This window comes from Astyanax mexicanus, chromosome 2 (assembly GCF_023375975.1).
Source record: "Astyanax mexicanus isolate ESR-SI-001 chromosome 2, AstMex3_surface, whole genome shotgun sequence".
NCBI lineage: Eukaryota > Metazoa > Chordata > Actinopteri > Characiformes > Acestrorhamphidae > Astyanax > Astyanax mexicanus.
The window spans coordinates 2,008,337-2,035,363 of NC_064409.1; the positions used below are offsets into that span (position 1 = coordinate 2,008,337).

The 27,027-nt window shown below is 35.7% G+C and overlaps 1 protein-coding gene and 1 long non-coding RNA gene across 2 annotated transcripts in view; both read left to right on the plus strand.

Moving 5' to 3' along the window:
* The window catches only part of etnk1 (ethanolamine kinase 1), a 34,215-nt gene that overhangs the window by 1,302 nt on the left and 5,886 nt on the right, over nt 1–27,027 (plus strand). The window contains exons 2-6 of the mRNA XM_022671754.2: nt 7,272–7,531; nt 10,576–10,716; nt 14,128–14,270; nt 19,801–19,884; nt 22,526–22,686. Coding sequence (XP_022527475.2) covers nt 7,272–7,531; nt 10,576–10,716; nt 14,128–14,270; nt 19,801–19,884; nt 22,526–22,686 — 789 coding nt within the window. The remainder of the gene's footprint in view (nt 1–7,271; nt 7,532–10,575; nt 10,717–14,127; nt 14,271–19,800; nt 19,885–22,525; nt 22,687–27,027) is intronic.
* On the plus strand, nt 14,285–16,188 carry LOC111193020 (uncharacterized). Its single transcript, XR_007437938.1, has 2 exons — nt 14,285–14,742; nt 16,014–16,188. It is a non-coding gene; the product is annotated as an uncharacterized LOC111193020 (long non-coding RNA).

A 27,027-nucleotide genomic window follows, 5' to 3' on the forward strand; every position in this document is an offset into this window, starting at 1 on the left:
GCCTCTAAAAGATACCACACAAATGTTTTACACATAAGAGACATTATTAGCTAGACTTGTAGTACATACACTCAGAAACTGCATTCATTGTAAAGAGTTTTACCCCCAAAATATCACTATCACTATCAGCAACACTGGGTCAAAAACGGGGCAGCACTGAATAAATGTTATGCCCTGTCATGATATCAGGTTTTTGACCTGTATACAGGTCATGCTGCAGTTTCAACCCCCCTTTTTAAATGTGTAACAACAGTGTAACACTGGAGATTTTATCTGCAGACACATAGATTCTAAAATAAACATGCTATAACCTTCCTTCAACGTATCTTTAGATTTCCATCATATTTGCTTCAGATTTTGTCAGATAAACCACACAGAGTAGCTATTAAACGTATATACAGTTGAGTACGAGTTCCTTCTAGAAGTTTCTTCTTATTCATTCAATGATTACATTCATTCCAGAAGCTCTGTTCCCTATAAAATAAATAAATTAGAACATAAAGAAAGTCATTTAGGTTTTATTCAGGTTCTGTTTAGGTGAAAGAGCTACTTTATTATAGAATAAAGCATTTAACAAGCCTCTAAAGGATACCACACAAATGTTTTACACATAAGAGACATTATTAGCTACGTCTGTAATACATGCAGGGTTTTATGATGCAAAAATATATTATTTTCCCCCCAAAAAAATCACTATCACAATTGTCACCAGTGGGTCAAAGACAGGACGTAACTTTTTAGTGTCTCCACTTGATAAATGTTATGGCCTACAGGTCATCCTGCAGTTTTACACCCGCTTTTAAACATGTAATAAACAGTGTAACACTGGGGATTTTACATGTTATAATCTGCTTTCAGTATCTTTAACTTTTAATCATATTTGCTTCAGATTTTGTCATATAAATCACACAGAGGAGCTATTAAAAGTATATACAGTTGAGTACAAGTTCCTTCTAGAAGTGTCTAATTATTCATTCAGTGATGACATACATTCCAGAAGCTCTGTGTCATAAAAAATACATTCAGTTTCCATTCAAGTTAAGACTCTTCCTGATGCCTGACTTATTATTAAGAAGAAATGTATTATAATATATTATAAAAATATATTAATACATACATTCAGTATATTCCATTTGAACAGATTTACTGTAACTGTTACAGAAGATGTATGATTAAAAAAAAAACTAAACTAAAAACTATATAACTTAATATATAATATATACGTAACAATATAACCTTCTATGTAGGAGTGGGCCATATCGTATCCTATGCAATAATGTTGCCAATATGTAAAAAAACCCTCTATATTTACATATCGTCGCTGTCCAATGAAAAACACTTATCTCCAAAACAGCAACTTTACAGGAGAGAGAAAAAACCTTGTAAGCTTTCAATGGAAGTCAATGTAAAAACAAGTTTATTTCAGGTCATTTTGAAGCGTTTCTATTGGTCCGTTCATCAAGAAATTTTGACACAGTGTAAGAGACAGTTTGTTTGTTCAAATTATGTAGTAAAGTAAAAATCGACAAATACGGAGATAAGTGTTTTTCATTGGACAGCGACGATATACATGTTCTAAGAACAGACAGAAATGTAACGAAAGCGCTGTGTTTTCTGACTGTACGTGTTATCACACCACTATCTTCAGCTAGGGTAAAAATGCAGGCGTATGTGCAGTAATCTGCATTTTGTGGAAGTAAAAAGTGCTGAGCAATTATCACTTCCCGTCATCCTAGAATAAACAGAATTATGCTTATTCAATTACATATAAATACCAATTCTTGTTATTCCAAACTTTTTTATTCATTCATTTTATTTAATATTATGTATTATTATTATTATTATTATTATTATTATGATTATTATTAATAATAATAGTAGTAGTAACCTTATTAGTAGTAGTATTGTTGTGCACAGACAACTTAAATAGACAACATTTCTCCCAAATTCCTAATAAAAAGATTGTCATTTAGAGCATTTACTTATTGCAGAAAATGAGAAATGACTAAACACAACCAAAAAAAAAAAGATTGCGGAGCTTTCAGACCTCAAATAATGCAAAGAAAACAAGTTCATATTCATAAAGTTTCAGAAATCAATATTTGGTGGATTAACCACAGTTTTAATGGATCTTGGCATCATATTGTCCTCCTCCACCAGTCTTACACACTGCTTTTGGATAACTTTATGCTGCTTTACTCCTGGTGCAAACATTTAAGCAGTGAGGTTTTCAATTTGGTAAAATCAAAATTTAAAAATTAATTATCATAATAACTAGAAAAAGACACAAACAGAAACACAGAGAACTATTAAAAGTAGAAGTTATTTTCTTTTCTTTAAAGAAATTACAGATACAGAAGGCAGAGAGCGGTGAGTACTGTTTCTACACCTTCAAATAAAAAAACAAAAGACTCTTGTAAACTGGAGAAAAAAACTGCTACAGGAAGACGTCTGGCTGACCCACATGGAAACAGCAGCTTTAGCCTTTAGCTCTTTAGATTAACATGATTAATAAGGACTGAGTCTCAGTTTCAGTAGAATTAGAATTAGAAGAATTAGTTAGAATTAGTCTAACAGGAGATGTAGTGTGGTAATAAAGTCATTGATAAGACAAAGATAAAAATAGATAAAAGATAAAAAAGCATAAAGCTTATCTGGGCTGTACAGAACTGCAGCTACTGGGCGGAAATAAAAAAAATAGGGGAAAAAATAGGTGTGTTCTAAAACTTTCACTGGTGGTTTATGTTGGTTCTGAGCCAATTAGAGCAAAGGTCATGAAATTCCTGAGAATATTCATGAGCACTCTATACACTGCTCAAAAAAATCACACATACCATCAATGTAGACATTATAAAACAATTAAAAAATCAGAATAAATACATTTTATTACGCTTTTAACTCTTTAATACTCCATATAAATAGATTTTTGATGATGTAATCCTTATTAGAATAAGAGAATGGCACGCTCAAGCTTGACGTGCTGACTAAGTACCAGTGCATTTGCCTCTTATTTGAAAGACAAATGTCCTTGCAGGAGCTCCAAATGTAATGACCGCATTGTCTTCCATGTTCCTTAGAGGAACAAACCCAAACCAGTCGCTCGAGGTTTGTTTAAATCACTCTTCCATTCTCAGGTTTCACTCCGGGTTTGTTGTGGGCAGCGCTATGGAGACAGGAGACCTTTTCTTATTCATGCTTCAGTAGATCAGCTTTAATTCAGTTTTTTTCCAGGTGTTGCATTATTTGCATTGGGCTTGATTCCCTGTAGCGTACAGTTTTCAGGAGTCATGTAATGAAATACAAATACTTTATTACCTTACTTAAGTAGAAATGTAGGTTATCTATACTTTACTAAAGTAATTATTAAACTTTTTACTCTTTACGTTTTAAAAATAGCCTTGTTACTCCTATTTCATTTTAGCTGGTTTTCATTCCAGCTTCTCATCGTTCAATAAAACCCCTATCCAGATAAATCTCTCCATCCAGATAGAGTGAATCTGATTTTAATTGGATGTAGAGAAGTATAAACATATATCATTCTGACTCCCTATTGGTTTATGGGCAGGTTATCCATCACATCTAGCACATAGAACATAGCAGACGTATGTAGCTTAGTATGAAGATGATCCGTGCTAAGCTTCTAAGCTTCTTTAGTATATTTATTATATATTTGCGATTGTACTGTATGTAAAAAGTGTTCATTTTTATATACGAGCATATATATATATGCAGCTGAAACATGAAACAGCATAGTGTATCTCAAATTCAAATTAACATTAACATTTTAATTTAGTTAATATAACATTGTAGTAGCTTTTAGAAAAATGTGTTTTGGGAGGGGGTAATGCACTGTAGGATGTCCTTAATGGCATTTTTTCCTCTTACATTACTTTTACTTTTATACTTAAACCTCTTGAGACCCTGTGTCCTCATATGTGGACGTTACATTCTTGTTATGTTTCTCTGATTCTTATTTTTTTATTCTTTGATTTGATTCTTAATTCTTACATTTTGACCATGTTAACTATCTGGCCTCATTTGTAGACACTGCCATTATTATCTAGTGATCACAGCGTTACAGCATTATGCTTAATGGATTGAAAACAAGATGGTGGGAATCCCAGTCAGAAGTTTCTACAGCCAGTCCAGACAAATGAACATGAGACACGAACCACGTAAAAATTCTCATCCAGTTTACGTTTGAAACTGGTTTATTGAATTAGTCTAGAAAGCTAAATTTAGTTTTTGGTTTACTGTAATTGGATCCTTCTGATCGCAAATGGTAAGAATAATTTTTAAATCTTACAATAAACTACTGTCCCTTACAAACGTGAGCAAAAACGACTTCCTGTACAAAGATTATTATTTCATACTTGTTAAATCCTAATAATCCTACCAAAATAGCTAGAAGAAATTAAAACGCTCATCAAGCAAAATCCGTGTCTCGGGAGGTTAAGCAGTTTTGAAACCAGTATTTTTATAGTTTTACTTAATGGCTTTATTTTTTCTCCTTACATTACTTTTACTTTTATATTTTAATTCGTTTTGAGACCAGAACTTTTACTCTTTTACTGAAAGTAATTTTTAAATCCTATTATCTAAACTTCTACCTTGTTCATAAGATTTCTCTACATGTAAAAGTAGTTTTAAATCAGTAATGCTGACTCCTTCAGTAAACCGCACATTAATTTAAGTGCACACATCTTCAACAGGCTATTTTTACTTAGCAAAGGACACACTGAGTACACAGCCTGCAGCGTCTACACTCTGGCTGCTGTGTGGAAATGGAATTTATTCAAATTATTTATTTTTAACCTTGTTTTGGGACTTGGTTAAACTGCAAAATGAAAATGAAATAAAACAGAATAAGTTCCTTAATGTGGTTAGAGTAGTTGAACTGGACTCTTTGAAAGAGTCATAAGGCCATTTATTTACAGTCTAAGTATAGATATCCAATGTTAAACATTGTTAAAACAACACAAGTACGAGTTATTAAGATGCTGATTTTATAAATCAGTACTGTTTTACAGGAGAGCAGTAATGGCTCATCAGATAGAGTCACCTCCTTTGATTATTGATGACTAGTTTGTGGGTTCGATACTTCATTTATTTTACTTTAATCCTGGATATATGGAGATATTTAAAGTGCATTATTATTAGTATCATTACTACACAAAAATTATCAGTATCATTATCACAAAAAAACTTGAAATATATTGTGATATTAATTCAGGGTCATATCGCCCACCCCTAATGTATGGTTTACATTAAAAACCTTCAATTCATTGTCAAATGAGTTTTTATTTAGAGCTCGTATCTCATATTAATGTAAAAACTGCGTATTTATTTAGCTTTAATGAAAATAAACAGTTTTCTCACACAGAAGCTGATGAATAATTGCTGTGATGGTGTTTGTGTATTCAGTAACAGTGTTGGTTTATTTAGCGTCGTAAGTAAATAAACTGAGGAGCAGTAGGAACAGGTTAGGTCCGCTTTCCCGAACAGCAGAAGGTTATTTTTCGTTATGCAGGCTGAAAGGGGGCGGGGCTGTGCGCTGTGTTATTAGCAGGGGGGGCGTGTCCCTCGCCAGGCTGTTTTCATCAATGATGAAGGAAAAAGGGGCACTCAGCACATGCCAGGCCTTACCGACGGGCACCAAAATAAAATTCCTCACATTCCTGTTGCCTCCCCTCAGTCTGATAGTGCACATGATCAGCGCTGGAATGTGACAAACACTCGTCTCTTTTGTATAAAGAAGGAGTTTGGACTCATGTGACACCTGGAAAACAAACACAGCGACCAGTTTCTGAATCAGTGTGTCTGATTTTGCTATTTATAGGTTTATATTTGAGTAAAATGAACATTGTTGTTTTATTCTATAAACTACAGACAACATTTCTCCCAAATTCCAAATAAAAATATTCTCATTTAGAGCATTTATTTACAGAAAATGAGAAATGACTGAAATAACAAAAAAAAAAGATGCAGAGCTTTCAGACCTCAAATAATGCAAAGAAAACAAGTTCACATTCATAAAGTTTTAAGAGTTCAGAAATAGTCAGTATTTGGTGGAATAAGCCTGGTCTGTTTTTTATCACAGTTTTTTTTTCATGCATCTTGGCATCATGTTCTCCTCCTCCACCAGTCTTACACACTGCTTTTGGATAACTTTATGCTGCTTTACTCCTGGTGCAAAAATTCAAGGTGGTTTGTGATCATCCATCTTCCTCTTGATTATATTCCAGAGGCTTTTAATTTGGTAAAATCAAAGAAACTCGTCATTTTTAAGTGCTCTCTTATTTTTTTTCCAAAGCTGTATATTTAATATATATTTGTCTAGATCTTGTTCATTTTTATAGAATACAAACCAAACTAATTTATTTAATAAAATACCTTTCAAAAGCTGATTTAAACACATACATATGCATGCAAAGTGAATTTAAGAGTATTTTGTTTTAAGAAACTGAGGAGAAACATGGTAGCTACATGTATAAAAAGTTACTACCATAACGTTTGATATCAAAACTGTGCAAATAAATGAATAAAACTACAAAACAGGATGCCTAACTGGCCTAACATGTCTTTTGTGGAAGTCAGTGAGACAGTTGGGCATGCACCAATAGCTGTGCTTTTTGGGTATTTCTATTTTTTGGCTTTTTTATTTTATTTTCCCATTTTTCTCCCCAATTTACAAGGCCAATTACCAAGCCCACTCATTAGGACTCTCACTATCACTAGTAACACCACATCACCAGGAGATTGAAGACTGCAGAGACACGCCTCCTCCGATACATGTGAAGTCAGACTCCGCCTCTTTTTGAACTGCTGCTGATGCTGTAGCATTACCGAGTAGCATCACAGCGCTAACACTCGGAGGAAAGCGCAGCGACTCAGTTCTGATACATCAGCTCACAGACGCAGCCTTGTGCTGATCCACATCACCATAGGAGTGATGAGGGGAAGGAGAGAGCGCCATCTACTGTACTGTACCCACCCTGTGCTTTCTCTGGGCTCTGGCAGCTGATAGCTAGTCAATGTATTTTTTAAATAGAAATCATTTACATGGCTATTTAGTGCTTGTTTATTTTGTGATAATGTTTTAAATGGTTCGTTTTGCTTATTGGTGTTTTAATAATTAAAAATGAATTAAAAAAACATAAGGGACAATTTGGATGTTTTCTTTCTGATTTTAGCTGATAAGCTGATAAAACATTTCTCTCACGTGACAAAAACTGACAGACTCTCACGCTTCCTTCTTCCTCTGCCTGTAGTCTTTTACAGATGGCATTACGAACAAGCTGATTGGCTGCTATGTGGGCGAGGCCCTGCAGGACGTGGTCTTGGTGCGGATCTACGGGAACAAGACGGAGCTGTTTGTGGACCGTGAGAACGAAGTGAAGAGCTTCCGGGTCCTGCAGGCCCACCGCTGCGCCCCGCGGCTCTACTGCACCTTCAACAACGGCCTCTGCTACGAGTTCCTGCAGGGCATGGCCCTGGAGCCCGAGCACATCCGCAGCCCTGCGCTGTTCAGGTGAAGAGCAGACGCATGCATGCATATAGACAGACAGACAGAAACACACACAGTCAGTCAGACAGACAGATGCACGTTTGGCCTAGATTTGCCCTCAGGCACTTCTCAGGTTTCTGATTCACCAGCCAGCTCCAGGCATGAGTGTTGCGCTCATTTCCTCTACAAGCTGAAGCCACAGCCCACGTTGCAACACGATCCTTCTGATCGTGAGCTCAGGGTTGCCAAGCCTTAGCCGCTAATTCAGCTTTCACTCTGTGCCTCACGGGCATGGAGACGCTCCACACACTGTGCCAGAAGCTTTTATACAGAACAGTGACGTGCAGAAGTTTTGACACGTCCAAAAATTCCTGCTGTTGTGAATAGTTAAGTGACAGGAATGTGAATTTATCTCCTGAAGGCATGACGTTACGTAGAGTTTATTTTACTGTATTTTTCCGACTTTAAGGTGCACTTTAAATCCTTTAATTTTCCAAAAAAATCGACGGAGCTCCTTCTAATCCGGTGCTCCTTATGTATGAATTCTATCAGTCAGGTATTAAAGAGCAGTAAAGCCACTCCGCTGAAGTACAGCATTATAAAAGGGTGAGTTTTTTCTTTTAAGTGAAGTTTCTCCAGCACTAAGGCTGGGTTCAGCAGCATTAGCATTAGCCGCTAACCACAGTGAAGTTTCAGCTCTAGCGCTTTTGGCATTCAGAGGTGAGTACATTGGACTGTAGCCTGCGCGTTTGCCGTGTTAAAACTAGCAACATGTGGAACGAACCGCTAGCTGTGGTAAGCGGCTAATGCTAATACTGCTACACCCAGCCTTAGTGCTGGAGAAACTTTGATTGACATTGAAAGATTTTTTTTTTTAAGGATTACAGTTTTGTTTAGAGTACAAGTGTCAGAGTACAAATTATTTGTCTCTATAATTTGCTAGTGTTAGCTTAGTGGTGGTACATTACCTAGCTATGGCCTAGCAACCTTCCAGAAGCTCAGTGATTACCTGTTCAGCAAAAAATATAAAATAACCAGCCTGCCCTTTTTCATGACTGCAGTTCTATACCTGGCAACCTGGGTTGTGGAAATGGGACTGTGGGATTGGTGTTGGAAAGATTCGGAGGATGAAACATATTACAGACCTTACAGATTACCGTTATGTGGTATAGAAAATAGATAATCATTATTTGTCCTTTAAGTAAGATTTTGCTACTCAAGTCTTTTGTTTAGAATGTCTTGTTTGCCATTCTTTATTATTTTATCTTCTGTATTTATATAATCTGCAATTATTATTGAATATTTTATATTTTTGTATAAAACATTTAACACAATGTTGAACTCTTTTAAATTCTACATGCGTTTCACTGTAAATCTAAAAATAGGATTTTATTCATTTTTTAAAATCTTTAAAAACTTTTTTTTACAAATACTTTCAGTTTAAAACATCTTAATATCAGAATGTTTTAAAATCTCTCCTATAAAAGCTTTAATCACGCTGAATATTCCTATTCATCTCCTTCAGCTCATCACTAGAGTTTGGAATTGCATCACCTTTAACCTGATCATTGCTCTCAGGTAAAGGACAGATGACTGACAGGACAGGGGCTCTTCAGGGGGTCAATCAGATTTCAGCTGGGGTCAACGCCCCTGTGGCCCCGCCCACTAGAACCACCAGGTTTTTCGAAAAAGTGGAACCGACCACATTCCTTTCCTACCTGTTTAGGTCACACCTGAGTTTCATCCCCTCAAGCCGAGGTCAGAGATCTCAGATAAGAGAAGGGCAGATACGAGCAGGTCTGGGTTCCTGAAGTTCTTTTAATAATTGATATTTAAATTTGAGGGGAGTCGTCTGAACTCCTGTAAAAATCGTGTCTTTAGCTCTGATTTTTAGGTTTTTCTCTTCTGTCACAAAGAGCAAGACAATCAACATTATTTAATCAATCAATCAATCAATGGTTAATCAATAAATTAAGGGTAACCTTCATTTTCAATGCAGCCTAGCATTTACATCTGAACGAGACTGATAAAATGAATTATAATTAAAATTAAACATCAAGTATTTAATCAGATTAAGCTGAAATAAGGAATTTCATAAACAAAACAATCAAAATGAAATGGTAAAAGCATAAAAAATAAGATTAATACGTTTTATTAAGACGACATGGACAAGCTAAAGTGTAAAACAATAAAATAAAGAGATAAATAATTTGAATAGTAAAATATAAACACAAATAAAGAAATAGAGGACTAAAACTGAAGAAGTAGCTACAAGAACACCAAGATTATAAAGAAAGTAAGTGAAGAAAATAAAATAAAAGGTAAAACAAAAGATAAAAATAACAGGCCAAATATAAAATGGGTAATAAAATATATAAAAGGATGACATGAATAAAATAAATCAAATACCTGTAAATAAAAAAGGTAAAACAGAAAATTAGATATTAAAAATAAAAAGTCAAAATACATAAAAGGTTAGAGGAAAACTCAACTAAAACAGGGAAGAGTGGACATAAATCCTAAATCAGGAATTAAAAGTCTGTTAGCTGAAGTTGTGATACTCACCAAAAGCCAACTTTTATTTTGTTAGTCTGAAACTGTAATAAAGTAGTAATTGAATGTGCTTTTTACAATGTCTTGCAGAATTATTCATTATTCTTAATCTTTTTTTTTTTTTTTTTTTTTTTTTAACTTTTTGTCATTCTACAACCACTTTCTTAAGTGTATTTTATTGAGATTTTAAGTGATTAAGTGGCTCTACTAAGTACTGATATAGGGGGCCTGAATACTTTTTCGTTCCACTAAACAATTATGTGCTAAAACTTAAAATCTCAATAAAATACATTTTTTAAGTTTGTGGTTCTCAGAAGTTCCAGGGGTATGAATACTTTTGCAGTTCATGTAGATACAGTAAATTCCAAGTGTGCGTAATTGTTTTTGTGACAATTAATGGTGTATTTCTTGCTTGTTTTTATTAATTGTTGTTCTTTTTATACAAAAAAAATAAGATTATAACTGATTTATGTCTTCTTTGTCTTTTTTCTTTTTTGATCTTTATTTTTTAATAGGCTAATCGCACGACAGCTGGCGAAATATCACGCCATCCACGCTCACAACGGCTGGGTCCCTAAATCAGACCTGTGGCTGAAAATGGCCAAGTTCCTCTCGCTGGTCCCGACGTACTTCCAGGATCCTGAGATGAATGAGAGGTGAGGCTGAACTGTTACCTGAAGGTACGAGTTAAAGGGAGCCGCCGCTCTGACTAAGAGATCAGGGTCTAAATCAGAGAACCTGTGATTTACAGACTGAATAAAAGCGACTAACACGCTCCAGGCTGGTCCTGGACCTGTTCCAAAATGCCAAACCCTGTTGGTAAAGTTGTCTAGTAAGGAGTGTCTTTAGGAAAGTCCTGAAGTGCTGTTCTCCAGACGTTGACGACTTTGATAAACTGGATTAGGTGTTTTAGATTAGGAACAGAAATAAGTATACAGGTCATAAATAAATTAATAATAAAAACATGGGAGGTGGACTGTTCATATCAGATTAATTACCAAAATACACTGACCACACCAAATAATAATATTAATAATAATAAAGGAAGTGCTTCTGAATATATCTACACTGATTAGCATTGTGGTCTGGAAATGAGGTGTGTTCAAGTACATTTCTGGAGTATTGCTATCTTAACAACATAAAACACAGGAGCTCCACTGACTGATTTCAACCCTGACAACAGTCATGCGATGAGGTTCATCGCTGTCTTGGCAAAGCAGATGCACCACGTGAACCAGCAGCTCAGTTTCCTCTGCTGAGAAGCGTTTGTTGGACGTGTCCAGGTAGCTGCACCATTAAAATAGCAATGGCCCTTAAAGGAAATGATGCGTAAGTGGCACTCTGATTGGTTTATTTCACGTTACGCCCAATATTAACCACACCCATGTTTAAAGTGTCAGTTTGTATTATTTAGTTTAGTCTAAACTGAAAGCAGAAGCATTTCTGATTGGAGAAGTTTATGGATAAAATATAGTGTTTAATAATAATGGTACCAGTGTGTTGAAAACGACCATCCCTGCTAAGCCCTGCTAATATATTCATTCTAAAAAATAAAAACTGGGGTGTCGGGTCCCTTTTCACAACAGGAGTTTTCTTCTGCCCACGTCACGTGTTGTCTTTACATACTTACGTCACACGTACAGCCTCTAAAAGAGGATCCGGCTCAGTTTTACTGAATGCGAGCGGCTGGTGGAGCAATGGGGACTTCAGAAGAGGAAACTCAGAACTCAGTAGCTCCTCGCAAAACCAAAGAAACGTAGGAGTGAAATTTCTGACTGAGCTCTCTCTCTCTCTCTCTCTCTCTCTCTCTGACTGAACATAACCTGGATTCGGATTCATCCGCTCTGAAAGGAGACCGCATCACACCCTCCCAGTTTAAAATGATTCTTCTTCCGCATGCTCGATGCAATTACCCATTCTCATCAGAGAGGGCACTAAATCCCACAAATCCCAAAATGTACAGACATCAGCTTTAACGAGTTGAGCAAAGTGTACTTTTCCCATCGTTACGATAGCAAAGACACACTGACACGCTCTTAACCAAGCTGCGAAGTGCATGGTTGACGGCTCACTTGTAGATCTCTAAAATAGGGCCCAGTGTATTTTAAACCCATTTTCCTCAGAAATGGAATAAATCCCAATTAAGAAAACAGTTCCAGTGGAATTATTCTGTTTTAAAGTGTAAAAACCCAGTAAATGTGTCTTACTTGTAGCCTAATTGTGGCCTCAGTCTAATATTTTGCCTCTTATGATACAGATTTGTTTCTTGCAGTGTGGCAAATATAAACAGCACATTAAAAATGACCTTTTTACTTTTACTGTATTGCAATCAGAATTTTATGAGACTGATTACTATGGAAACGCTTTATGTCTTTCATTTAACTCACACAGAGAGAGCGAGGGAGCATGAGCTGTGCAAACAAAGAAGCACAGTGCTTCAAAAGGGTGAAATAACTCCTGGCTACAAGAACTTTTACTAAAATACAGATTAATCAGTACATACACTGCAAAAATCTAAATCTTAGCAAGTGTAATTATCTCATTTCAAAGCAATACATCTAGTTTTTTCCACTGATAAGATTTTTTGTAAAGAGCAATTACCTTATATAGTTTTACTTAGAAGTTTCACCTTATTTTTAAGTAATTTTAACTTAAAATGAGCATAAAAAGTAATCTGCCAAGATAGTGTGATTTGTATGTCCAAATTTCAGAAACACAATAAAAGATTTTCACTTAATTCAAGACCTAGTCTACACTTATATAATCTTACTTCAAGGATTTTGAGATGGGTCTACTCATTAAATAAACATTTAAATTAAGTGTTTTAGTATCTGTCCCCTCCCTCCTGCTGCTGCTTTTGCCACCATGTGACATGTGATAATCCAGACATCACATGACCTTTTTTCACTTCCGTCTGGTTCTGTAAACAGCAGTATTTAGCAGTGTGGTCTGTGTAACCAGGATTTTTGTGTTTAAAGTCGCTCACTGCAATGTCTTAACTGATCAAACCAATCAGTTTGTCTCAGACTTTCAGTTCTCATGTTTTTTTTTATCAGAGAAGCTCTTAAAAATAACTATATTTAACTTGTTTTGGTCAGAAACAAAGTTTCAGGTGTGAAATGGGGTCTAAACCTCAGTCTAGAACCAAAGGACCAGAGTTTGGTCCAACCAAAAGAGATGTTCTCGGCCTGGATCTACTGAACCATGGTTTGTTTTTTTCTTCTGTAGTTTAAAACATTTTTGTAGTTGTTCAGAGTTTATTCAGATCAGTTCCAGGAAGTAGAGTCACACTAGGCATGGATCAGGCATGGTTCATATATTATATAGATGTATTAAACACAGAGTGATCTATTTAAATTGTTTATTTCTTTTATTTAGCGTCTCAGAAAATGTAAATATTATATAAGACTAGGCCTGTCATGATAAAAAAAAAATTGTGGACGATATATCAGAACAGAAATTATTGCGAAAAACGATATTACTGTCATTTTAAAACCATTCAATGACAAATGATAATAGTTTAGTACAAAAAAGCAATTATACTCTTTTAAATACAACATCATTTTTACAACAATCATAGTTAAATAGTGGAAAATACTAATACTAATATTTTTTTCTTTACCTACTGCACTCCACACTGTTTGTGTGGGGTCACAGTTATTGAAGCACTGATTGGCCTTTGCATGACTGGATAAAATACTGTTTATTGTTGTAAATTAGAACAAACATTCCAATGAACACAATAGAAAACTATTATCAAATATTATTGAGGTCATGTCTGTTTACTGTACAGGCCTAGATAAGACCAGTTGGTACTTTTGGCAGTAATGTGGACAGTGTGCTTTGGCAGAGAGTCCTGCTGGAAAATGAAATCCACATTTCAATAAAAGTTGCTGATTTTGCGGGAAAAGAAAACTGCACTGATTTTGGACTTGATATTAAACACAGTGGATCAGTCCCTGCCACCTGTGCGTTACACCTGTCCGTCAGGTATGTATTTATGTATGTATGTATAATATAATATATATATATATATATATATGTGTGTGTGTGTTGTTCTCTCCCAGGCTGAGCAGTGAAGTGCCGAGTGTGTCGTGTCTGAGAGAGGAGCTGGTCTGGCTGAGGCAGAACCTCTCTGAGCTGGGTTCACCCGTCGTTCTCTGTCACAACGACCTCCTGTGTAAGAACATCATCTACCGGCAGGCAGGAGGTGAGCCCCGTTCCCCTCCCCACCCCACCCCCTCACCCACCCAACCCCATCATAAACCCACCCCCACACCTGTTCTGCCTCAGGTAGGCCCGGTTTTTACTTTTCTGCACTCTGCAATCCCCCCAAAACCAGTCCATCTGAGCGGGGTTTCGTGGTAAAGCTAAAGATTTTGCCGCCTTATACCAGACTAAAGGCGTCTTAAGTGTCTTTTTTTGGTTTTGTTTAGTATTTGTGTGAGTGTGTACTTGTGTGTGAGTGTTGTGTGTGTGCCGTGTGAATGTGTGTGTGGTTTGAAAGCAGCAGTATGTAGGCTGGTGGTTCTTTTTTTGGGAATGTTGATGTTTTTATTTTTGTTCAGCCCCTCCGTGTGTGACGCTGTGAATGCTTTCTGTGTTCCCCATGAATAACGGAGAGAAAGCAGCGCGAGGGCTGGCAGATGCTTGCAGCCAACCCCCGTGCGGCGGCTTTGAAGGTGAACACGCGTAGCTGCTGCCTCGAACGAGTGTAAGACGCTCACACTTGTGCTCGGCTCATCTCACAGACAGCCACACTCACACGCTGACTACAGCGCAGAGGCCACTTCCTGTAGCTTTAACGTTAACCAAGCAGAAATTACAGGGGGTGGGGGTTGGGGGGAGGGGGTGAGGGGAGAATTATTTTATTTTATATTTATTTATTTATTTTTTTGCACTCGACACTCTCCTCCCCCGCGGAGAGGAAGAGAAAAAGGGGAAGAAGACAGAGAGAGAAAGAGACAAAAAAAAAAAACAGTTGAGTTGCGCAATAGCTCACAATAGCTTTCCAACCCTTTTCTTGTTTTTTTTGAGTGTTTTTTGTGTTTTTGTTGTGTTTTTTTTGTGTTGTATCAAGCCCCCAGAGACAGAGAAAGAGAAAGATAGAGAGAGAGAGAGAGAGAGAGAGACCACCTGTACAGGAAGTCACGTTGTTATTATTATATATTATGCAGGGCCTGTATTAGGGGTGTGCGAATGCAGTGTATATAGTCTACAACAGGGGTGTCCATACTACTGCCTGCTGGTATTTTAGAAATAAAAATAGAAGAGAACATAGGAGCATGATGCCTTAAAAAAAGATGCATTAAAAAATTCAACCAAATATCATATTATATATTATATATGATTATTATTATTATTATTTTTTGCATTATTTAAGGTCTGAAAGCAGCTCTGCATCTTTTTCATCTGTTATTATAGTAATTTCTCTCTTTTTTTGCAAATACATGCTCTAAATGACAGTATTTTTATTTTTTGGAATTTGTAAGAAATTTTGTCTGTAGTTTATAGAATAAAACAGCAATGTTCACTCTTAATTTTTTTCCAGAGCTGTATTGTTGTTTCCATAAATATGTTTAGCATATTAACCAGTTATTAATATATATAAGGAAGAGGAGGCTAGTATGATATAAGACGAAATATTGTTTATTATCAGTAATATCTTTAAAATGACAGAAATGATTGATATATATTGTTTTTTTGTCAATATCGCACACCCATATCCTGTATGTCCTTGTCTCATTGGTGCTCTCCTGGACCAATGGCGCGGCGGCGTGGCTGGGCGGGTTGGTTGGTTGGGAGGGAGAAGGTGGTGATGTTGGGAAGGGAAGGGAAGGGGAATGGGAGGGTGTGTGGGGGGGGTGTTGGAGAAAGTGCTCGGGGCTCGAGTTTGGTAACGGGGAGGACGCAGAGGCCGCTCTGCAGTGAAGCTGTGTGTGTTCTGTGACAGATGTGAGTTTGCCCCAAAATCTCTTCATCTGCTGCACAGGCCTATAGCCACTGACTGGAGGTGTTCTGTGTGTCCAGCTAGGACACCAACGGGTCCGGTAACCACCTCATGTGTCTCTTTCTGTAGACCAACACTTCTGTCTACTGTCAAATCACAACCTTTTTACTGCTGTTTTATGATAAAAAAGAAAAAATTTAGTATTAATATTATTCAAAGTGTGTTTTGAAATGCAAGGTATTGTTTAGATTTTTTTGCATAAAAAAATATGTTAAAATGACTTAAATTAGAATAGAAATCTGGTATGAAATGGACTTGGGTTGTAGTAAATAAAATATAATACAAATATGAACATTTCTTAAAAACAGCCCACTACAGGCATACAAAGCTAGTGATAAGGGCATAGCATTGCCCATGCAAATAAATCACTATTTTTACATTTACATTTTTACATTACATTAAAAGACGCATAAGGATTTTACTGTCAGAAAAGATTTCTGTCTTAGTATCTTCTGAGATATGTCACATAATGTGTGGGTTTTACCCTCCAAATCTGCCCCAAAAAAATCCCATTTCCACGCCCTGGGTTGCCAGGTATAGAACACAACAGCATACACAAACAGTGTCAGCAGCCATGTAAACTGTTGAGTTGGCGATTTTTCTGCTGAACAGGTAATCACTTAGCTTCAGTAAGGTTGCTGACCATAGCTAGAGTAAAACTTATAATTATGTGTCACTGTGTGTCAATCTAGCAACCTGCGAGAGCTTTGTTGGGACAGAAAACTCAATCCAGTGTTTGTTAATTGGACTCCTGTAGTCATTTCACTCACAAACTCGCTCTTATTTATTATTGATTATTCCTTAAACAAGCTCAAAGTAGCTCTATACTTCATTGGTAGTATTTTGAGGGCCTAAATATTTAAAATAAGGCATTGAGAACTTTAAAAGTTCACTGTTAATTTATTAAAAATACTGTTTATACCTTAAAGTAGTTCTCTGGGCGCTAACATCTTAATCAATAAGCTACGATAAGTCATCTGACGAGCACGAACATATAGGTAGGATAGAGAAACATATTGCAAAATTAATTCTGTGGAAATATAATAAATATTATCGTTAATTTTTTAGGAACAGCTGGAAGTCATGCATGCATGCATTTCACCAGAGTTTCTTTTGCAATCTGTTCCTCTATCCTATCTATCTATTCGTCAATGCTTGTCAGTTAACTTTTCGAGAAGTATCTAAAAGTACTGATTGTATAAACAGTGTTTTTAATAAACTACAGCTCTGGAAAAAAATAAGAGAGCACTTAAAATTGAAAACCTGATTGAAAATATAATCAATATAATCAAGAGGAAGATGGATGATCACAAACCATCAAACCACCAAACTGAACTGCTTGAATTTTTACACCAGGAGTAAAGCAGCATAAAGTTATCCAAAAGCAGTGTGTAAGACTGGTGGAGGAGAACATGATGCCAAGATGCATGAAAAAAAACTGATTAAAAAAAGTTATTCCACCAAATATTGATTTCTTAACTCTTAAAACTAGTCCATAGTTTATAGAATAAAACAACAATGTTCATTTTACTCAAACATAAACCTATAAATAGCAAAATCAGAGCTATTTTGAGCTTGTTGTTAATGGTGGTGAAATATGCCCCTATCACTAGCATTATAAGCTTAAAAGCACAGTATCTGCTAAAAGCAAAACTACACCTCAAGTCCATTTAAAAGCTGGATTTCTACTTTAAATACTGAGAATCAGCACGGTTGAGTTAGTAATAGACTAGAGGAGAGCGGAGCTTGCTCTGAGAGTTACAGTATTGTAATGGAGGAGTAAGGATTTGTATTTTGAAATCACTTTTATCACCTAATAACTAATATTTATTTGTTTTATTGCTTTGCTGAGCCACTAGAAGGTGATGCTCTCCATTTCTTCTCACCCTCTTTTTCCTGTCTGTTCTACATTTCCGTCCTCAAAGCATGGCCTTGTATATTGTATATTATATATTCACACAGGCATTAATACATATGATGCACTCATGCACTTTCTATATAGCAAACAAACGCCCTGTTCCCTCGTTTTCCTTTCTCTCTCTCTCTTTCTGTGTAAAAGAGGCCGTTTTTGTTGCCAGTCAGTCACCAGATTTCCTGATTTCCTGGAAAGCTCTTGAACTCTAGGAATCATACCTCTCACTGTATATTCCTCACGAACAATCCTGGTTCTGTAATCATACGAGAATCATGTTACTGCTCTTTTTCTATTTTCCTTGGCTCAGAATCAAGCAAGCGAGCAGAGATTATTTTCTTTAAACAGAAAAAAAAGAGAAAAGACTAAAAGACTTGGCAGCAAAATCTGCACAGAATCAGCAAAAAAACAGAGAAGCTGTTTCCTCAGAGCTTGGTTGCAAGTTGCCCTCCTGACCCTGATGCAGACATCTAACAAAGCATGCATCAATAACATCATGCGTACGCCCTACTTTACCAGACATGTGCGCGATTATGGTCTATAATATACAGATCTCAAAAAATTTAAATAATATCAATGAAAAGTTACTTTATTTCAGTTATTTGTGTTAGAAAATGTGAGACTCATATATTATATTATATTATATTATATAGATGTATTACACACACACAGAGTGACCTATTGTAATCTATTGTTGTTTATTTGCAATTAAAAAAAAAGTGTCTCAGAAAATGATTAAAGAATATTATATTAAAAGACCCAAATCCTGCTGGAAAATGAAATCCTCATCCCTATAAAAGTTGTCAAAAGGCAAAAGGAAGTATGCAAGAGTGCTGCGAAATCTCCTAGATGTAGAAGCTTCCATCAGGATTTCATTTTCCAGCAGGATTTGGCACTCTGCCCACACTGCCAAAAGTACCAATTAGTCTTATAATATAATATTAAATTTTTAACTCTTTCTTTCCATGTAGCAATCTTTCCATACCTCTGTCTCTCATTATCATGTGTGTGAAAAAGGCCATTTTTTGTTGCCGGTCACCAGATTTCCTTGAATATTATATAAAATCAGTTGGAACTTTTGGCACTGCAGGCAGTGTGCCAAGTGCTGCTGGAAAATGAAATCCACAAAAAATGGCCTCTTTCACCAAGAGAGAGAGACAGAGGGAAAAGGGCGTTCACTATATGGAAATAAAGAGTTTAAATTAGAACATTATATAAAATAACAATTGGTACTTTTGGCAGTGTGGGCAGTGTGCCAAGTCCTGCTGGAAAATGAAATCCTCCTGCTGGAAGCTTCTACCTGAATAATTAACAGCACTTCATGCTTCCCTCTGCTGACAACTTTTTAATAGAGATGAGGATTTCATTTTCCAGCAGGACTTGAAATACTATATTCTAATTTTCTGAGATACTGATTTTTAGGTTTTTATCGACTGTAAGCCATAAATAATCATCAACAACAAAATAAATAACCGGATATCTAATTTACTTAAATAAAGTAACAATTTTCAATGATATTCTAATATATATTGAGATGCACCTGTATGTCTATATGTGCTTTGGACGCTTTGGTTCTGATCTAATTTTAAATGTGTTTTTTTTTTTATTCCATTTTTCTGTTTTCTCCCGTTCGTCTGTTCTCCTCTTTCAGAATGCGAACCCTTACTCCTACAGCAGGTCGTATTTACTGTATTAGTCACTGTAGAGCTCAGGTGTAGCTCAGGTATTTGCAGTGTAGTTTAGGATTAGGAAGGGAATAAGGGGAAAACACGCCCGTATGTTTTTCTGAACAACACTTCGTTTGTTTGCTCTCCTCAGGAAATGTCAAATTCATTGACTACGAATATGCTGGGTACAATTACCAAGCCTATGACATTGGGAACCACTTCAACGAATTTGCAGGTAATGTATCACCTGGGTCTGTCACGATATTAATTGTTTGTAGACAATGTATTGTTAAGGACATTTTTGTGATAATCCATATTATTGTCATTTTAAGACAATCATTAAAAGCCACAGACATAATAATAATAGAATAGGGTATGCAGTTATCCCTTTTAATACAATTGAAAAAAAAAACTATTGTTATTAATCATATGTGTGTGTGTGTGTAATAAATAAATAAATAAATATATTTATTTATTACACACACACACACACGAACACACACATATATATATGTACTGTGTGTAGCATGAAAATGTATATTAGTTATATAAGGCAAGCTGTATATATATATCCTTATGTAACTAATATACATTTTTATGTTGCACACAGTTATTTAGGTAAATTATTATTTCTAGTTGTATTGTTTAACATTATAGTGGATTGCAATCTGCAATCTCCCTAACCTCTTTATATATATATATATATATATATATATATATACAGTGAGTCCAAGAAGTATTTGATCCCTTGCTGATTTTCTTCGTTGGCCCACTAATAAAGACACTATTCTTCTGCACTTTTAATGGTAGATGTATTCTTACATGGAGAGACAGAATATTAAAAAGAAAATCCAGAAAATAAATCTAAGGAATATATATTAATTGATTTGTATTTCATGGAGTGAAATAAGTATTTGATCCCTTAGTATTCATTAGCAGTTCTGGCTTTTACAGACCAGTTAGACACTCCCAATCAACCTGTTACCTGACCTGAAGCCACCTGTTCTCACTAATCACTTGTGTGAAAAACACCTGTCCACAGAATCAGACAGATCACACAGATTTCAAGTCTCCAACATGGGTAAAACCAAAGAGCTGTCACAGGACCTCAGAGTCAGAATTGTTGACCTTCACAAAGCTGGAATGGGCTACAAAAAGATTAGTAAGGTGTTGGATGTGAAAGTAACAACTATTGGTGCAATTATCAGAAAGTTTAAAGAGTATAACATGACAATCAACAGACCTCGGCCCGGTGCTCCAAAGAAGATTTCGCCTCGTGGGGTGGCAATGATGCTGAGAACGGTCAGAAATCGTCCTGCAACCACTCGGCAGGAGTTAGCAAATGACCTGAAGGCAGCTGGGACCACAGTTTGCAAGGAAACAATTGGCAACACTTTGCGCAACAATGGATTCACATCCTGCAGTGCCCGAAAGGTACCCCTGCTGAAGAGAGCACATGTGGAGGCGCGCCTCAAGTATGCCAATGATCATTTGAAAGATGAACCAAGTTATTGGGAGAAGGTTTTGTTGTCAGACGAGACCAAAATTGAACTTTTTGGCCTCAACTCCACCCGCCATGTGTGGAGGAAGAAAAATGCTGCCTATGACCCCAAGAACACTGTGCCCACAATCAAGCATGGAGGTGGAAGCATAATGTTTTGGGGGTGTTTCTCTGCCAAGGGTACAGGGCTACTTCATCGCATCACTGGGAAGATGGATGGAGCCATTTACCGCACAATCCTGAGGGACAACCTCCTCCCCTCTGCCAGGGATCTGAAAATGGGCCGTGGTTGGGTCTTCCAACATGATAACGACCCTAAACATACAGCAAAGGCAACAAAGGATTGGCTCAAGAAAAATCACATTAAGGTCATGGAGTGGCCCAGCCAGTCGCCAGACCTCAATCCGATCGAAAATCTATGGAGGGAGCTGAAGGTCAGAGTTGCCAAGCGACAGCCCACCAACCTTCATGATTTAGAGAGGATCTGCAAAGAAGAGTGGGCCAAAATTCCCCCTGGTGTGTGTGCTAAACTTGTGGTTAACTACAACAAACGTCTCACCGCTGTGCTTGCAAACAAAGGCTTTGCCACTAAGTATTGAGTGTGTTTGGCAAGAGGGATCAAATACTTATTTTCCTCATTGAAATACAAATTAATTAAAATATATTCTTTAAAATTATATTCTGGATTTTTGTCTTGATATTCTGTCTCTCCATGTTAGAATATATCTACCATTAAAAGTGCAGAAGGATAGTGTCTTTATTAGTGGGCAAACAAAGAAAATCAGCAAGGGATCAAATACTTCTTGGACTCACTGTATATATAAATATCTATATATCTATATATATATATATATATATATATATATATATATATGTATATAATGTCCAGCAGTGTTAGCATTACCGCTGGTGGTTAGCTGCTAATGCTAATGCTCCAGCTTCAGTGGAAATTTAAGCTTACTCGTGTAAATAAACAAAAGCGTTTTACTCACCCAAATAAACCTCGGCTAAACCCCGGCTAGCACTGCTGGAGCAGCATTAGCATTACTGCTAGCGGGTAACTGCTAATGCTAATGCTCTAGTGAAAATCTGGAAATCTAAGCTGTAAATAAATGGAAGCGCTTTACTCACACATTTTTTTTTTTTTTTTTAAGAATTGCAGTTTTGTTTATTCAGCTTAGCTTAGCTTATATCTGCTGAATTTAGAAGGACAACATGGCGACACCCCTGTTCCTTACTAGTGTCGTATAATGCACCTTATAATCTGGTGCACATTTTAGTCCGTAAAATACCATAAATGTAAAAATGATTTGGTATATTTAATTTGATATATTTAATTTGGTATGTATAATTTAGTATGTTTGTTGGTCTGCAGGTCTGAATGAAGTGGACTACAGTCTTTATCCAGAGCGGAGGCTACAGCTGCAGTGGCTGAGGGCGTATCTGGAGGCGTATAAGGAATATAAGAATCAGGGCGCTGACGTCTCCAGTGATGAGGTGGAGGTTCTGTACGTGCAGGTCAACCGATTTGCTCTGGTAAGTAAAACCTGGAGTTTAACAGCTCTGGATTTTTTTCCTAATCATAGATTAAATATGAAGAGTTTGGTTCCAAAACGCTATAAATCCATTTTTATCAATTTGAGTAAAAAAGGGTTTTCTTTAGCGAGAAAGTGGTAGGCTGAAAACCACTGTTTTCTGTTTCAAACAATCAAATACCATACCAAGGTTAAAATAACACAAAAAAATCAAATCAAGATTTTAATATTTAAAGATTTATTTTTAAGAATAATTCGTTTTTTCGCAAAACGCAATAAATCCATGCCAAGTTTTTTTTTTAAATGTCTTATATATCCTTTGGCATCAATAGATTTTTTTTTTTACTAATAATGTGCAAAATACAATAATAAATAACAGTAAATTGTACATCTGAATATAATAGTTTAACCATTGGGCCTAAAAACACACAGTGTTTGAAAAAGTGCAAAATTTCATTAACGAACAACATTAACACTATAAAATCCCCCAAATCACGTTACATTCATGTGCTGTACTGTAATGTAGTGTAGTATAGTGTGTATTGTGTGTATTGTGTGTGTGTGTGTGTGTGTGTGTGTGTGTGTGTGAACTGCAGATGACAGCCGGCATTTTCCCCCCTCCCGAATGCCTCATTTTCTTTACCTTTTCAGTACATGAGACTTTTTTGACGGCTTTCTCTTTTTTTTCAATAACTGCTTCACGAACAGGCTCCTCTATACCATCAAAACCGCTCATTTTCGCGGACTTTGAGAGTGAAAAACGAAAGTGAAAGTAGGCTACACGAAATACCGGCACGCTCAACAGCGCGCGTGTTTACATTAGATGGCTCGTGGAATACTGCACTGTGATTGGATGAGGGGAGATGTGGCGTTCTGCGGGAAATCAAGACTGGCGTTTGTCGCGTTTTGGAAATAAAGAGAGAAAGCAGGGCAGTATTACACGGCGGATGTGGCGTTTTGATGAAAATTGAATATTGGCTTTTCAAGAGTGGTCACATAACCTTCTGATTCTGGCTCTAACTCATTTTTAAAAAAAATGCCGTTTATCGCGTTTTGGAATCAAACTCTTCATATCTTTAAATTAATTCATGTAATTTAACATCAAAAAATGAAGTAAACCACTAAAGCAAAAGAAGGAAACACAATCATTTAAAAATGTTTACGTTGCATCAAGTCACAGTAATAAAGAATAAATAAAGAAAAAAAAAACATTATATAGCACTATATTCCACTGTGGATATTAAATAAATATAGAAAAGCATTCACATCTTACTGCACTAATATACTGTACATTAAGTAATGAATAATTATCTTAAGATTTGGGTGATGTTGAGTAGCCTAATGGCAGTTGGATAAAAACTGTGGTGTGTTCGGTCTTTGATCATTTTTTTTAGATTACTTTTATTCGTTTTTTTAACTTTATATTGATACCTTTTTAGGCAAATCAGGTTTATTTGTATAGCACCTTTCATATACACATTTTTAAAGTGATTTAAACAAAGATTTAATACTCTTATAATTAAAAAGTGCAAAAGAAATCTAATTATATTTTAAAACAGAGAATAAAAATTATTATAATTAAAATATAGCAAATACACATTTAAAACATAATTAAAGGCATGCTTAAAATTATAGAACAATGTTAAACGAAAGTTAACAACTAAACATAATCATTAAAAGAAAAAAATATATAACCAAGAGCTAAATAATAATAAAATAATAATAATAATAAAAAATAATAATTAACATAAAATTTGAGACTATAAGAAATAAATACACAATAAAGTATTGAAAGTGTGCAAAAGTAGAGCAGGTTAAACAGTTTAGAAAGCACAGCTACAGATAGGGACAGTAAAAGACTGTAAAATGCTTTTTAAAAGTTAGAAATCTATTTATTTTTGTCTATTAATGTAATTTAATTAGATCTAAGTTGAGATTTTCAGTGATCAGGTAAAATTTAGAGCTGGTTATGTTATTTCTGTACCAAACCCCAAAGCATAATCAATCAAATTCCTCTGGTTCTTTATCTTTAATCAATGATTAGTTTGTGGCCAACTGACCTGAGTTTACCTTTATCACCCGCAGCCCTCATTACCAAAACACACCTGGCTAATCTATTATATAGATTATTATTTTATTTATTTTAGATGTTGACTTTTGTAATGAGGTCACAGATAAGCTTAAGCTTCTGATCTGATGGTGTTTGTGCAGGAGAACCGGGCAAAAACTCGACTCGGGGTGGGGTTTCTGATGAATTTATGAACAATTAAATTTAATTGTACATTTTTATTTCACAGCAGTGGGTTTGTAAATCATTAAAAACAACGCTATCGCAAAAATACCCTGAAATACTGTGATATAATTTTAAGGCATTATAGGCCACCCCTAATAAGCTTCAAAAGCCTGTTTTTTTAATTTTCGGAGACCAAACTAATGTACATATCTCCGCCTATATAGAATCATTTAATAAGCAATCAGAAAATAGTGAAATAATCTTTATATAAAGTCCTATACAGACAGAATAATATTTCACACTTCTACTCTTTAGTGATAAAACTCCTGCATCTGGACTGCAATTGAAAAAACAGGAGGACCAGTGAGTTTTTAGGCTTTAGTTTTTCTCGGTCACATGACATCACATAACGCTGTTCAGTAGCTCCTCTATTTCCACTCGCTGTTGTGTTTTTTTACGTGGATCTCCGTGAAAAATGTGGTGCGTCCAAAGTGTAATATCTATTTTATTAAAGGCGAGGAGACGAAACTCAGAGATGTGCGTCCGGACAGGACCAAAATTACCGGAGGACCACGATTAATGGAATTTAGAGAAAAACAGTAGATAATTCAGCCTGTAATTTTTCTTCTCAGAGGACGTCTGAGAAAAACACGCACATGATCGTTCTGGATGGGAATAAAATCACAGAGGATAAAACCCCCATAAAAGACAAAATTACCCCAGAACCCCCTGAGAATTTTTTATTTTGCACTTTAGTTTTGATGTAGATTTTTGTTCGCCATGTTATATAATTTTTGTTAAATTTCTTCTATTATTTTATGCAAAATCATTTTTTTTTTTTGCTGAAATTCATGAATCTGTTATGTTCACAGTATATTAAATACAACTTTACTTTTTATTTTACAGCAATAGTATATTCTTGAAATTAATACTATATATATTTTTAATATTGCAAAGAATATCGTTATCGCAAAAATTGTGTGCCAAAGTCAGAGCTCACCTGGCTCTTAAAGGGAATGACAGCTGGCACACTGATTGGTTTATTTCACGTTTCGCCCAAAACACACCCATGAATAATTAAGAGAATTAGTACATTTTGCACATTTTGAGACAAACAAGGCGTTTTGTTTTTTGCTCACAAAACCAAAGACACACCAACACACCACAATACAATACAATACAATACAATACAATAAATAATTACAAGATACAATAATTTACCATTTCTGACTCCTTTTAACCCTTGTGTGGTGTTCGGGTCTGTGGGACCCGTTTTCATTTTTCATCAAATGATACTAAAAAAATATTTTTTCTAACTCAAACTCATTGGCATTGGCTCATTTTTTGTGGAAAACATATATCAAAACACATTTTCGATAAACACACACTGTACACCCCCCCCCCACACACACACACACATTTATATTACATACAGTATGTTTGGCCAAGGGCTAATAAACATTGCTTCATTTGTAAATTTGTAACTAAACAAATTTTCTACTCATATCTTGAGTTTAATTCATTTTCTTTTACATTTTATTAAAAAACTAATAAAAAAGAGTAGCACTTTTTGAAAGAAATGTAACATAAGAAAGGTAAAGGGCAAATATTAACCATGTAAGCTGTTTATATTGCTTGCAATTTAGGTGAAGCGAGCATGTGTAAAGCATTTTAATGTAAAATTGCTTAATTTTGCTGAATTAAATACAAGTAACAAAGTAAACGAGTAACAAAAATATGAACACCACACAAGGGTTAAATCATTAAGGCTCACAGATGTTTGTGGACAAAACACTGATTTACAGCAAAACCTAAATTAAATCTGATTAAACGTGAAGGCGTCCTGTTTCTGTGATCCAGTTATTGGGATGTTGTTGAAGCTGCAGAGCTGATTAGAGCTGATTTCTCTGTATTTTTTAGATAAAAGAGTTTTTTGGGGCAGTTTTGCTGAACTGTGTTGTGCAGTTTCTCACTGTTTGAGGAATCGTTAGTAATTAAAGGTGGTCTGCAGGATCTGACCCCTGTTTCACTGCCCTCTCTTTGTACTTCCACAAAGCTTTACAGTGTCTGAAAACTAAACTTCTCTTAAACAAGCATTATTACTTTTTA